Genomic DNA, 14,233 nt, shown 5'->3' on the forward strand with positions numbered 1-14,233 from the left:
ATATATTTTTCGATGCATAAAGTCATCTATACAATCTGAATATCCATTATTACATGCCTACCAACAAGCCAAGACAAACAGAAAGCACTCAGGATGTCCACATTCTCCATACCTGCCATCTTTGCGCTCTCTCATATACAACCTTGCCTTTAATAATGTCAACAACAGCATGCCTGAGTTCTAGTTCTCAAATTATGCTATCAGATAAGCAGCTCACAAATGAAGGGCACAGCAGATTCCTTTCTTATAAGGAGAAGAGAACAAGGCATTTGGATAAAAAATGCTAAAAAGCTGTGCTAAAAATACATCACAGTGGTTGAAAGAGATTTCAGCTAAATTTTTAAATAATAAAGTTCTACTTAACAATATTACATAGGATACTGGCCCTCTAAGAAAAATGTCTGAAGAGGCTTCTCTGATTCCCTGAAACTCTCCCACTGCTTTTAACTAGCCATACTTTATGAGAGAAGCAATATTATAAGGCGAAAAGGGGATCAAAGAGGACCTATATTTTTAAAACAAAGAAAATAGAAATAAAGCCTCAAAGCTTTCTAGCTCTAGCAGTGTTACTCCTATGGAAATGCCATCTTCTGTCTCATGCTCTCCCCACTCTGAGACACAAAAAAGGAAAGCAGAGGGATGGCCAAATACCTGCCCAGCTAAAAACCCCATCCATTTTATTTAATTAGCTTAAATGGGCTGGTTGAGGTAGCCATGGCTGGCCATCCAGAGAAACAATTGTAGAGAAACACTTTCTTGGCAAGCAAATTGGTACTAGCCATACCAGCTTGGGACTAGTAGCTAGAAAAGTCTAGATGATTCAGAGTATGTCAATGAAGAACAGAGTAAGAGGTTATTGAGAGAGATAGGCTGAGAAAATGTACTTAGACCATCAGGACTTATAGGAACTTTAAAAAGGAATGAAGTTCTACTTGCTTTGTAATTAACACTGTGTAAGTTCAATAGCTTAGAATGTTATTTTAAGGTGGAGAGGCATTCTTCCATATACATTTATCTCAGGCCTTTCCTATTTAAGTTGTATCAGTGGTACATTATTACCACCTGATGGCTGAATAACAAAATTGCAGGATTTTCCATTTCAGGTAAAGTGAATAATTTCACCCTGAAAATTTTAAGTATAAAGAAAAAATAATATGGTGAAATGAAAGTAAATATATCCTTTTAGTTATTCACTAACATGAAGAATTAATAACCACTAGAACTTAACTATTCCACGGGGAAAGCATTTGATTAACAGACTGAGTCACTTAAACCTGAGTACCTACAGGTACTCTAATCTGAGTATGAATAAAAATAACCCAAAGCAGGGCACCTGGGTGGCTTAGTCAGTTAAGTGTCCAACTGTTAGTTTCGGCTTAGGTCATATCTCATGAGATCAAGCACTCAGTGGGGAGTCTGCTTGAGATTCTCTCCCTATGCCCCTCCACTCACTTGTATGCTTATACTCTTGCATGCCTGCGTGAGTGCTCTCTCTTTCTCTCTATGAAATAAATCAATCTTAAAAAAAAAAAAAATGAATAACCCAATGGCTTGGTGCAACACCCACCTTCAGAGTTAAAAAGATAGGCTTTCTATACTAGAGGTGAAATCTACTTCTCCATCCACCAAGTTCTCACTAAGAATGACGAATTAAGAGGCACCTGGGTGGCTAAGTCCATTAAGCAGTTAAGCATTTGCCTTCAGCTCAGACCATGATCCCAGGGTCCTGAGATCGAGCCCCACATTAGGCTCCCTGCTAAGTGGGGAGTCTGCTTCTCCCTCTCCCTCTGCTACTCCTACTTGTACTCTTACTCTCTCTCTCAAATTTAAATGATGAATTAAAAAGCATGAATGATATGAACCCAAAAAACGGCATTTCTGTTGCTTTAAGCAAATTTATCTGGATTGCTAAACCTGATTTCTTCTATTTAACTGATCTTCAGTCTGTGTGATAGAGTGACAGAATGTACAAGGAAAATTATAAATGCAGCTATGACGAAAAGACCATATTTTTACATTCCTTCCATAGACTACATTTTCTTCATACAACAAAACCTATAGCCATTTGCCCAAGCATGTATATGAAGGTAGATATCTCTCTACCCAGAACTCTAACAGTGATGCCTCTTATGCAGTGAAGCCAATTAACAGCACTGAGGAGAACACGGGATGCTTCTGTTCAAACTGAGATCAACTAAACTGATTTTCACCTGAAAACTTAAAAACTTGGCCTGATTTTAATCTGTAATCTACTGCTTAAAAAAAAAAAAAAAGATTAGAGCAGAAATAAATGATACTGAAACCCAAAAAACAAAAAACAAGAGAACAGATCAATGAAACCAGGAGCTGCTTCTTTGAAAAGATCAACAAAATTGATAAACCTCTAGCCAGATACACCAACACAAAAGAGAGGACTCAAAATCAGAAATGAAAGAGGAGAAATAATGGTCACCCACAGAAATACCAAGGATTGTAAGACATTATCCACTGCTTCCTTTAGAAAGGAAATAGACACTATAATATATGATACATCTCCTCCGGTGGTATCAGAAGAGAGAGAAAAAGGAAAAAAACAGGGAAATTGAGAGGAAAGGAAACACACACAAAAATTAAAGGAAAACCTATGTTTTCCCCAGAACCCACTAAATCTTAATGTGACTGCTTGAGTACATGGCATTATGGTTGACTTTCCCCTCCTTACCATGTTTCTCTGTTTTCAGTATGTTTTTAAAAAGAATAGCATTGTTTTCATAACAGAAAATTACAATTTGTTCTTAAAATCCATAATCAAACCTGTACTGCTAGCTTTTTAGCTTTTCTTTAAAAGCTTTGGTAGGAAAAAAAAAAAAAAAAAGCTTTGGCAGAAGAGCTCCCTTATAAAGTTTTAATAAACCTATCTGTCTTCTGATTTTCGTTTGGTCAAAAGTTCTACCAGGAATTAAATAAATTTTTAACATTCAAATTTCAAACTCTTATACATGCCCGTGTAACACAGCATGGACCTGGAAACCATCCTGAACAGCCAGTGCAGACACACCGTTATCCTCCCTTAGAGAACTAGGTACATACTGCTGCATTAAACTACATTTTTATACAAAAAACAAGACTATTTAGTAGGAGGAGCACTTTATGAAGAGGATGGGGGCTTTTTTTCATGCAGCAGCTTGGAAATGAGGATTATATCATCTACAAATTTATTACATGCCATAAAACAGACTTCCAACCTGCCCCTTCGGGGTGGAAATGACTCAAGCTCGCTTACTCCACTCCACAATCTATTTTTATCCATGCATATTTATGAACAATTCCAGCAGAAAATTGCATTTTCTGGTCCACATATACCTTTGATGTGTTCTAGAGGCAAGACTGCTGTATGGAAAGGCAGAGTATTTCACAATCTGCCACTCAGAAATTGTAAAAGATTGTCTAGACCAGATGCCTACTTACCAGTGACCTGGTCAACAAGAATACGAGAAGTAATGATGCGTCCATATTGTGAAAAAAGCTGTTCCAACTCCTTCTGGGTCATTGTTTTCGGAAGTCCACTGACGTACAAATTTGCATCTCTGATAGAAGCTGAACTTGGACGAGCATAGGAAACCTAGGAAAGGAAAATTAAATTAAGCAAATACACATCCTCTATTACCTGCCTTCAGAAACTCAAAGACTATCTAAAGTTAGTTAGCAGCTTTTCCATACAGAGCACGTAACAAACAACAAAGTTAAAGCAAGTCTGGCGTTAACAGTTTTACTCATTTCTGGAGAAATGCTCAACAAATGAGAAATGTCACGCCCCCAGAGAGGGAAAAGAGAGAATATTTAGCCCTAGGTTTGCAGGTTTTCAAAACAAACTACATAACACAGTAATACTCGTGGTAATAGGTTGTCCTCAATGGGGCCAACCCCCTAAACTAGAAATGTAGGCTCAAATAGTTAAGCTTAAAGACTCTAAATCCAACCAACATATTTTTGTGACCTGTTTTTGAGCCTCTCCCATTTCTGTAGGTGGTGGTACAAAGTTTCCAAAAAGTCACACTATTTAATCAGTAAGTACACCTTTTTGATTCATTGCCAAAATAACTTTCTATCATCCCAAAACTCTCAGAAATTTAAAATACGTGAATGAGCTATATCCCTTGTTACTCATCTTATTTTAGTACACAAGTCTCTGTAACATTGATTTTTCCAAAAGGTCTTAAGTCCCTTTATTGGTTCTACCTACCATTTTATGTATCCTTTCAAAATGCTTCCTCTCTTTAAGATATAATGTCCAAAATTCTAGAAGGATGGAAGACAAAGTAAGTCTGCCTGTATTTATTTGTAATCAACATTCTTCATGTAACCTCCATGCCTTAAGGAATTACATCTCTTTCTTATCACTGATATCCTCAATACCTTGGCATGTGATAGATGCCTGAATATTTGCTGAGTAAAACCCATTTAATACCTCACTGATCCTGTGGTCCACAGCAACCGCTAGACCAAGGACTTAAGGGACAGTTCATGCAGTCATTGAGAGCGTGCGCCCAAATTATAATCTACAGCTCTTTGCCTACAACTATCTCTGCCAATTTTTAGATAGCTCTAAATCTCATGTGCTATTCCTAACCACATTCCCTCTCCTTTAATTCTGAGCTTTTCTGGGCTATCTAAGTCCAAGAACTTCACAATATTACCCACCCCCCACCTCCCACCTTTCAGATCATTCATAAAAATGGCAATGGGTCTAACTTAGATCAACTTGTTCAGGGATCATAACACGGTAACTTCTGCTTGCTACTTTTATCTATTAGTATCCATCTTTAATCTAGTCCACTGTTCACTGCAACAACAACAAAAACATCTTTTCCATTTAAACAAGCTTTTGGTATTTTCAAATATTTTCTCCATGGTTTACATTATGCCCACAGTGTTATCACCTTTTTATTTTTGGCTTTTCAGAAAAAGTTAGTCAGGTTTTATACTACTTTAAGAAAGTCTTATCTTTCATCCCTGCCCCACTCGTGTTAACATTTAATACTCTTAACCTTTATTCAACAAATTTGCTCATTAACAAGTGAAAATATACCTATTTGTCCAAAGACTATATCTGAGTCACGTGAGGATTGTCCTGTCTTAGAGACACAAGGAATTTGGAAGAGTGGTGGAGAGCAGATACATTAACTATTCACATGTGCTTTCTGTCTATGCCTCAACACTTAAGAAGAATGAAAGTTGGGAAACTTCAATGTAAGTGAAAAATAAGAAATGAAAGAAAATTCCTAGTGATCATCAAAATAATTCAAGTGAAATCTAGTCTTAGGACTGCTATAAACTGAAAACACAAAGCAAATGAATTACATACATACTCAGTGGTATAGAAAAATGAATTCCCAATTTCTTTCCTAAAGCACAATTCTCAATTATCAGGGTAAGCTAAAAATCTCACCACTTCAATTCTTGCTTTCAGCGGCAGGGAACTCTTAGCAAGTTGGCAGTTAGTCTGCCCTGGATCACGTGATTGAAGTGCTCCCCTTACGAAGAGCCACCTCCCACAGGCAACAGAGTAAGCATCTGTACATTCTCAAAGTCGCAAGGCTCCCTTCTCAGGGAGGATGAAGCAAGCCATGGAGCAGGTGGCCACTCCATGAGCTTAAGCAAGGCATGAGATAGTGTAATATGGTTATAGGTGTCAGCTCTGTAACCAGAGTGCCTGGACTCAAAACTATATTCAATTCATTGAAGGCTCTGTGAACTTGCATAAATTATTTAAGTCTATTACCACATAACTGTACATTCTTTGTATGGTGACTAGGATTAATAAAATAATTTCTAATCTACACAAAACTTTTAGCATAGAACCTAAAAACCTAGCTGACTATAAATACTATTTACTGCTACATGCATCTGAGAATACAGGTAAAGACACAGACCATTAAAGCTGAGAGTAACCTGAGTCCATTACAGTGTTCCAGAATAATTTACTCATGCAGTGACATTTACTGCTCTGTGCATTTCAGAGGAGTGTGGGTGGAGTGTTTTAAAAGTTATCCTAAAATATATTTAGGAAAACCGGTTTATATTTAGTGCTTATATAAAAGCTTTGAAAACATACTTGGGTCAGTTATGTTATCTGTTTTTTTTTTTCTTCAATGTCTAGTCTTAGGTTTACATTGGTCCTTTAACTCTCAGCCTGTACTGACAATATTTTATTTTCTATATTCTTGATGCTCTAGCATCGGGAGCCATTTATCCTGGAGAGACTGCCCCTCCCAAGGATAGCTATTTCTTGGATAGTAAATGACTCCCCTGTGAGCGTGCCTTTGATATATATAAATAACCAACCCAGAGCCCACAGCCATAACTCCTTTATCAAATTCTCACACACCAAGCCTATTTTCCCTTTCCTAATCCTAGGGCCAGATGCCTGACAACTAGGAATCCCAATCCCAAGTCAAGCTGGAGTCCTCCAAAATTATTCAAATTAGCCAATGCTAAACTTAATCAGCACACCTACCCTGCCTCACCCTTTCCTTCCCACTAGCAACTCCAACAAAAGCTCTGAACCATACTCCACCCTCCTCTCTGCCTCTTGACTATCCCTGATGCTTCCCCATGTGGCCCTACAAGTCATGTTGCACCCTATTTCCAAAGATCTGTAACTATAAACTTCTATTTTCATAATGATAATTTCCATATCTATATGTCCTACCATACCTTATTAAAACAAACCCTAGGTTTATTTTTAGAACGCAGCTACATTAAAAGAGCTCCAAGAACCAATAATAAGCCTCCTCAAGACTTATTTTTCAGTAATTTTGTAAAAGAACTGGTTCCCATCACTACAGGCAGGATAGAGGTGATCACACTGCATATAAATTCACGATAGTAACAAATAATATTTCCATTTAATTTACACTTAGGGACTTACAAGACTACACCATGTGCAAAGCATTTTTAAGCAGTGTTTTGTTTGTGGTAGGTAAGGCACACATTAATATATTACAGCTGGGCACATAGGTATAGACAAGGTAAATAACATGCCTAATGTTAAATACCACTAGATTCAAACTGATCCTTCTGACCCCATATCCTTGTATCTTTGTACAGTTTTCTTTCTACAATTTACCACACTATAGTAAATTTTGTTCTGAAAGTGTGGAAAAATTAAATGGATCTTGGCTATTTCTTACACATATAGTCAAACTGAGCTAAGGCAGCAGAAAAGAGACTGACACTAGAAATCATTGTTAAGTCAAAGTTATTTTATTTCATTTTCTATTAATATTTTCTAAAAAGTAACTTCTCCCAAGAATGAGTGGTCACTAGTTGAGATTCACTGCAGAAACTGCACATGATAATTAGCATTTTTAAATTAGCTTTATTACTTTCTAATTCTTAAAATGAATTAAATGAGCAATATTATCTCCTCACTACCCGTCATCCACTTCTAAGAAATAAAAATGTAAGGAAGGGCAACCATCCCTCTCCCGGACCAAGGGGCCATGTGTCACCTCCATACCTTTGTTTCCTCAGGATTAACAAGCCCTTCCTCTGCTCTATCAAGGACACCACTGTTAATAACATCCTCCCTTCCAAGACAGGCAAAACATTTCTTCTTCTTCTATCTCAAAGGATTATAAACAGAATGTGTACTTAGATCAAAGTAGGAAGAAGACTCCTGCAGTGGAAGACAGATTTGTACTCTGGAGATTCCAACCAGTTTCCAGACAAAATTTTATATCTAGCAATTATCAGCAAATTTCTCCATTCGTATTTTTCTGTGGATGTGGAATTTCTACTGGTGCCTTGAATCACTCACTTAGAAAACCATTCTTGGGCTAACTCAAACTTCAAAGTGTTATGTCTATTTTTATGGTTCTTCAAGGTTAAAACCTCTTGAAGAAGATGCAAGAGATGGTTTTGTTTTATGGCAAACTATGTATTAGAAATATTTCAATACAATGAACCTTCAGCGTATGTCCCAGTGGGGTCAAAATAGCTTCTTCCTTCACCAACTGCAAGCTGTTCTCCAATCTACTTTCACTGGATTAATAGAATGGTTTTGGATTTTAAATTTTCACTGCCATTTAAACAGGTGAATATTTAATGCCTGAGGAGCAAGGTTATGAAATGTCAAAACTACTAAGTGAAGGATCTAATTTAAGAGGCAGCCAGAGAGTCTGCAATTTAAATATTTAAAGATGATACAGGGAGTACAACACTGAACACCAATCTACTCCAAAGATAGCAATTTAAAACTCAGGTTTTTTCTAGAATTTCTCACAATCCTACAAGTGATATAATAAACAAAGACAAGCAATACTGAGATTACTTGAGGGGAAGGAAGGGAAGCAGTTAGAAGTATAGACAAATGCTCTAGCCAATGGCTTCTCAAATTGTTCTTCAAAATGAGATCATGCTGGACAAAACAGAGATAAAAATAGGTTTATCAAAGTAATTAGGTCTTGAAAATGGAATAGTTTGAAACACAATATATTCTTTGTAATTAAAAACGCATTTCTTCATCAGCAACCAGAACTAATTATACATTAAACATTCAAGGACAAGTAACATATAGACTAAGAATGGGCTATCAAAACACAGGTTAATCAAAATACACAGAACTAAAGGAATGAAAATATCTTATGGATAAGAATTAGAACTTTATTACATGTACATAGTAAAGTTTAAAATCCCAATATATTACTTTGGGTAGAAGTCCACTGAAATGCTTTTGTCCAGAAATACAACTGCTCTCATTTCTCTCTGATTCATCAACGAAAGATCAGTGACAGTGGACATTAATACCAACAGATTAAAGAGATAAAGTCTATACATGAACAAAGCAATTCCTTCTTTATTAAACTAAGGACATTTGAAAAACCTCCCACTGGCAAGATCACCATTGAACAACTTCTATCACTTGTCAATTACTGACCCAGGACTATAAACATTAAACCTGAAAATTAGGTACTTGCCACTTCAGACTTTTTTGAAAAGCTCCATTCAATCTCTTCAACTGAAAGGAGTGGACAAGGTCATGCTTGTGACTATTTAAACTGAGAATTAATTGCTGTTCCTATCAATAAATGGAGTTTTGATGGGACTATCTGAAAAATGACAATCTCACTAAATAAAAGTTGCTCTGGCTCCAGTAGGCAGTAGCAAAGGTCTTGTGGCAGCATTAAGGCTTGACAGACAGGTGGGTAGACTGGACCCTCCAAAAGAGCTCAGAAGTAAAGTACACAGATGGATGCCATCTCCAACCACAATTCAGGCCACAGACCTCAAAATTCACCTAAAGGGAAGAACTGTACTTTTATCTGCCTCTAAATGCAAAACCCCACCAGGAACAAGTCTCAAACACACATCAAGGCATATACATATCACAGCCTAAGATTACGTTTTTTCAAGGGCATATTTCACAAATGGTTGCAAAGGAGTAACCCTGAGAGAACAAAGCATACAAAAATAAGTCCATAAGAAATTAAAGATTAGCTCTAGCAAAGGTGTTAGAGCTAAAAGCAATAATCACCCCTAACAGGAAGGCTTAAAAAGGGTATTATAGATTAGGGGAGTTACCTTTAATAAGTATTCCAAGACAAAGAATTCAGAAAACCACATCAGTGGAAAATACATGGGAGACCTCAAATTTTACTGAGACTCAATTTGTTGAATGCTTTAAGTCTCATAAAGATTGTTTTAATTCAAGAAACACCACAAAACACAATTGTGCTCTTCTCTGCTTCAAATCCCTCAGGGGCTCCCTAATGCTTTAAGATTAATTTCAAATTTCTTAGTTCTTTATGTTCCGGGCACGGACTCCCTTCTCTATATAAACACACACAACCTTCAGTAGTTTTCCAAACCTTCCTCTCTGACTTCCCTGTGTTAGTATAACCTACTCCTCCCACTCAACTAAATGTGAGTCACTTCAGATTCAATAAGGGCATTGCTGAGTGCCTAACGTCTACTCTCACCACCTTCTCCCATCGTAGTTTCCTTGCTGGGACCCACACTGCATCACACATCTTGTTCTCGTCCATACGGAGGAAACCAAGATCAATTTGTTTCTTATTCTGTCTCGTAATTGCGTGATGTCCTTGAAATAAGTAACCTAGTCTTTACCCTACACTGCACACCCTGGTACCTACCACACATTTACTGTAATGAAAAGGATTTACAATCACACACTAGGTGGGGAAACTTAGTTTCTGAAATCTTGTCTTAAAAAGTTAAGAAGAGCTATAATCTTTTTTGTAATACAGCAAACATCGCATGTGATGGTTCTCTGTGCATAGACTAGAATGCAGATAGCATTAAACATGTCAGGAATGAAGTTTCATTTCACAAATTGGGGGACTCAAATCCCCAGAAGCAATAAAATCCTTAACAGAATAATAAATTGCTGGGCGATGTGGGGTAGCAGCGGGGTGGGGGGGGTCCTTAATTTTGGAGCAAAAAGGAAACAGAAATCACTTAGCCCAATTTCTTGATATTTAGAAAAGAGGAAGACTGAGGCACACAAAGGTGAAGTGACTTGTCCAAGGATGCAGAGCAAGGTGTAGGATTGAGGACTTGCTGCTTTGTCAAGGGATTTTCCACTACACCACTGGCTGCAACAGAGCCTGAAATCATACAAGATTCTAGCAAAATGACAATTCTTGGGAGGATGATCAGACATTTACAAGGAAATACCAGAAGAGATATGCAAGAAGGTAAGTATTTTAGTTCTGCTGAATTTTTTCTTCTATACACCTAAGAAAATTTGAATACATCAAAATGGGTCTTTTCCTTAGAACAGTTCCTGTATTTCTTCCACTGCTAGTATTGCCTGAGAACTACTTAGGAGATGTCTATGAAAGAGCTAAGAGAGGTGGGAGATGGCAGCTGAAAAAGAAAAATCAAGAGTCTCAAGACTATTGCTTTACACCAAGTAAATTGAAATGTACCTCAAATAGAATATTTTAGGTATTAAACAGGTTTTTTTAATTACATATCATTTAATGGAAAGGGAAAACAGCAACTGGGTATACTACACTAGGGACTATCCAGCTTCACATCATTTCCAAGTTTTAGCGCAATAACATTAAATAAAATTCAAAGCAATTGATCCTTATATCCAACTTAAAAATGAACCAAAGAATAAGTGATGTCATAAGAATAAAGTGATCCTGTATGGCATTATTAAAAACAACGCTAACACTACAGAACAGCAACAGAAAAACAAAAGGATGCTGGTTTTAAGATTTGTATTAAGCAACTCATCACAAGCTGGATACTTGACAGCCTCTCTTAAACTCAGCCTCTGAAAAACTACACTGAGCAGAATCTATCAAATGTTCCCCAAATCAGAGGTACCTGGGTGGCTCAGGTCATGATCTCAGGGTCCTGGAAACCCACCAGATGGACTCCCTGCTCAGTGGGGGAGTCTGCTTCTCCCTCACCCTCTGCCCCTCCCACCTCGTGCTCCCTGTCTCATAATAAATAAATCTTTTAAGATTTTTTATTTATTTATTCATGAGAGACACAGAGAGAGGGGCAAAGACATAGAGGAAGAAGCAGGCTCCTTGCAGGGAGCCCAATGCAGGACTCGATCCCCAGACCAGGATCACGCCTTGAGCTGAAGGCAGACACTCAACTGCTGAGCCACTCAGGTGTCCCGGTAATAAATAAATCTTTTTAAAAATGCTACCCCCCAAAAAATAAATAAATAAATAAATAAATACATACATACATACATACATGCTACCAAATTTGTTTCATGCACGTTTATCAGTTAAATAAGGGTCTAACAGACTGTCCTGATATCTTTGTTATTTTTTTTTTAAGATTTTATTTATTCGTTCATGAGAGACACAGAGAAAGCGAGGCAGAGACACAGGCAGAGAGAGAAGCAGGCTCCACGCAGGGAGCCCAATATGGGACTCGACCCCGGGTCTCCAAGATCACGCCCTGGGCTGAAGGCAGGTGCCAAACTGCGCCAAACTGCTGAGCCACCCAGGCTGCCCTACATCTTTGTATCTTATTAAAGTATAGTTTTCTTAAAATTTTATGAAAGTATCAAAGTATTTAGTATACTACCCAAGTTAGCAGATCACATCTGCCCTTCCATTTTGCTTCTGCCTGGATGAAGATTCAACACATGATTCAACAAGGACTCCGCTGGTAAAGGCAAACAGGGAGCCTGTGGTAAAGCATTCTTGAAATGCAACTTAAGCAGAAAACACCTTCCAAATTTCTAAAGATCTCTGTATGTAAAGACGTTAACAAAAAAATAAAAAACAAGTGATGCAACATCTGAAGGGAGTGGAGGATTAAATCTGATCTACAACTATAGTGGCAATGCATCAGTCATCCTAAAATCTAAGCAGGAATCTATCAAATGGAATTAATACTCCATTTCCAATCCCGTATCTTCACTTAGCCCATTAATATTTTGGAAAGTGATTACACTAAAGTGGCTTGGAAAAAAAAAAAAAAAGTGGGAGTTTCAGCTGTAACAACTAGACTTCATTCCTACCCTCTCTGCATTAGGAAATTTTCTGTACTGGTTAGGAAAAGCAGACTCCCTTACTGTTAACATTAAAAATACGAAATGAGATTATTTATTTGGCCACATATCTTCAGAAGTATTAAGGAAGGGACACCTGGCTGGCTCAGTTGGTAGAGCATGGGACACTTAATCTCATCAGGGTCATGAGTTCAGACCCCACATTAGGTGTGGAGCCTACTTAAAAAAAAAAAAAAAAAAGAATAAGTAATATAAATAGGCTAGAATTGAGGCAAACATGAATTAGTTTAGTACTAGGTCAAAAAACTTTTAAAGGCAAAAGAAAATGCATTATTACTCGTGAAGTTCTGGCTGCAACAGAGCATACTCTGAACTGGTGGCCAGAAACTGATGCTTGTCCCAGAGCCGTCCAAAGTTATGAAGTAGTAAAAACCAGGGCATAGAACTGCATGGAGCTAAGTTCAGGTCCTGTCTCTGTTACCTTACCAGTTATATAACTAAGGAGTAAATAAGTTCTGTATAGGTCCATCTGAAGCCTCTATTTCTTCATTTTGCAATCTGATGTTAATGACAGATGATAGTCCTTACCTCACAGGGACCTCACAAGGATTAAATGGGAAAATGTAACTATTAGCACAGAGCTGGAGAACCATAATTATGTTTCACCATACTATAAGAATTTCATGTATATATAAAATCTTAACAATATAAATAATGATAGCCCCAAACATTTATTAAATGTTTACCATGTGCCAGGCACTGGTCTCAGTAGGATGGATGGATGGATGGATAAACCAATCTATCTATCTATCTATTTAAGAGAAAGAGAGAGAGAGAGCGCACAGGTATGAGGTGGAGAAGGTATGGCAAAGGGAAAGAGGATCCCAAGCAGACTCCCTGCTGATTGCAGAGCCCTGATGCAGGGCTTGATCTGAGGACCCTGAGATCATGACCCAAGTCAAAATTAAAAGTAAGACACTTAACCAACTGAGCCACCCAGGTGCCCCTCAGTATATTACATATACTATTACTTAGTTGAATTGACCCTAACAGCAAGGTATGGATTGGGTATTATCATTAGCATCTCCAATTTGTAAAAGAAGAAACTCAAATATAACTATCTCTGAGAAGACATAGGAAGACACAGGAAGACACAGAGGTGGCCATTTGGCACAAGAAAGATTATGCACTTTAACTGAAAAATAGTTCAAAGATAAAATAAGGCTTCTCCCAAATCCTGGCAGTTATTATCAAAATTAACCCTTACTAATTAGTACAATATTACAATACAATATTGTAAGTATTCTGTAAGACAATGGCAGAGGAGTGTATTGGAAAGCCCAAAGCCTGGTTGACGCTTGAGGAAAGGCTGTCTTACTATCATATAGAAGGTCAACAACCAGCATCTTTAAGCGGGCTGATAGAAAACACCAACTTTATTTTATTTCTCTAACCGAACTATTGCATATTAAATCCTCCCACTTCCTTATTCTCTCTCATAAAGATCTGTTAGAGCCTAAAGTTAGATGCAAAATGAGAAACAGAGGAGAAACAGAATCATCTCTATTTCAGGGAGACAATGGCAGAAATAATAAATGGACTTCGGGGAACAGTGCCTAATTTCAGATTAGGGTTGCATGTATGTTTCTGAATGTGGGATGGATTACAAGTCACCAGTCAATCAGTACCTAATGACTCAATGTGATTTCACAGTAGAAAAAAAAATACTGGCAGGAG

The 14,233-nt window shown here is 37.5% G+C and overlaps 1 protein-coding gene across 23 annotated transcripts in view; it reads right to left on the reverse strand.

Annotated features, from left to right (window-relative positions):
• Window positions 1-14,233, reverse strand: part of ELAVL2 (ELAV like RNA binding protein 2) — a 142,963-nt gene that overhangs the window by 11,429 nt on the left and 117,301 nt on the right. For all 23 annotated transcript variants that reach the window (XM_077912161.1, XM_077912168.1, XM_077912170.1 and 20 more), the window contains one exon: window positions 3,448-3,601. In XM_077912161.1, coding sequence (XP_077768287.1) covers window positions 3,448-3,601 — 154 coding nt within the window. The remainder of the gene's footprint in view (window positions 1-3,447; window positions 3,602-14,233) is intronic.

The sequence above is a fragment of the Canis aureus genome, chromosome 10 (assembly GCF_053574225.1).
Source record: "Canis aureus isolate CA01 chromosome 10, VMU_Caureus_v.1.0, whole genome shotgun sequence".
In the NCBI taxonomy this organism is placed as follows: Eukaryota; Metazoa; Chordata; class Mammalia; order Carnivora; family Canidae; genus Canis; species Canis aureus.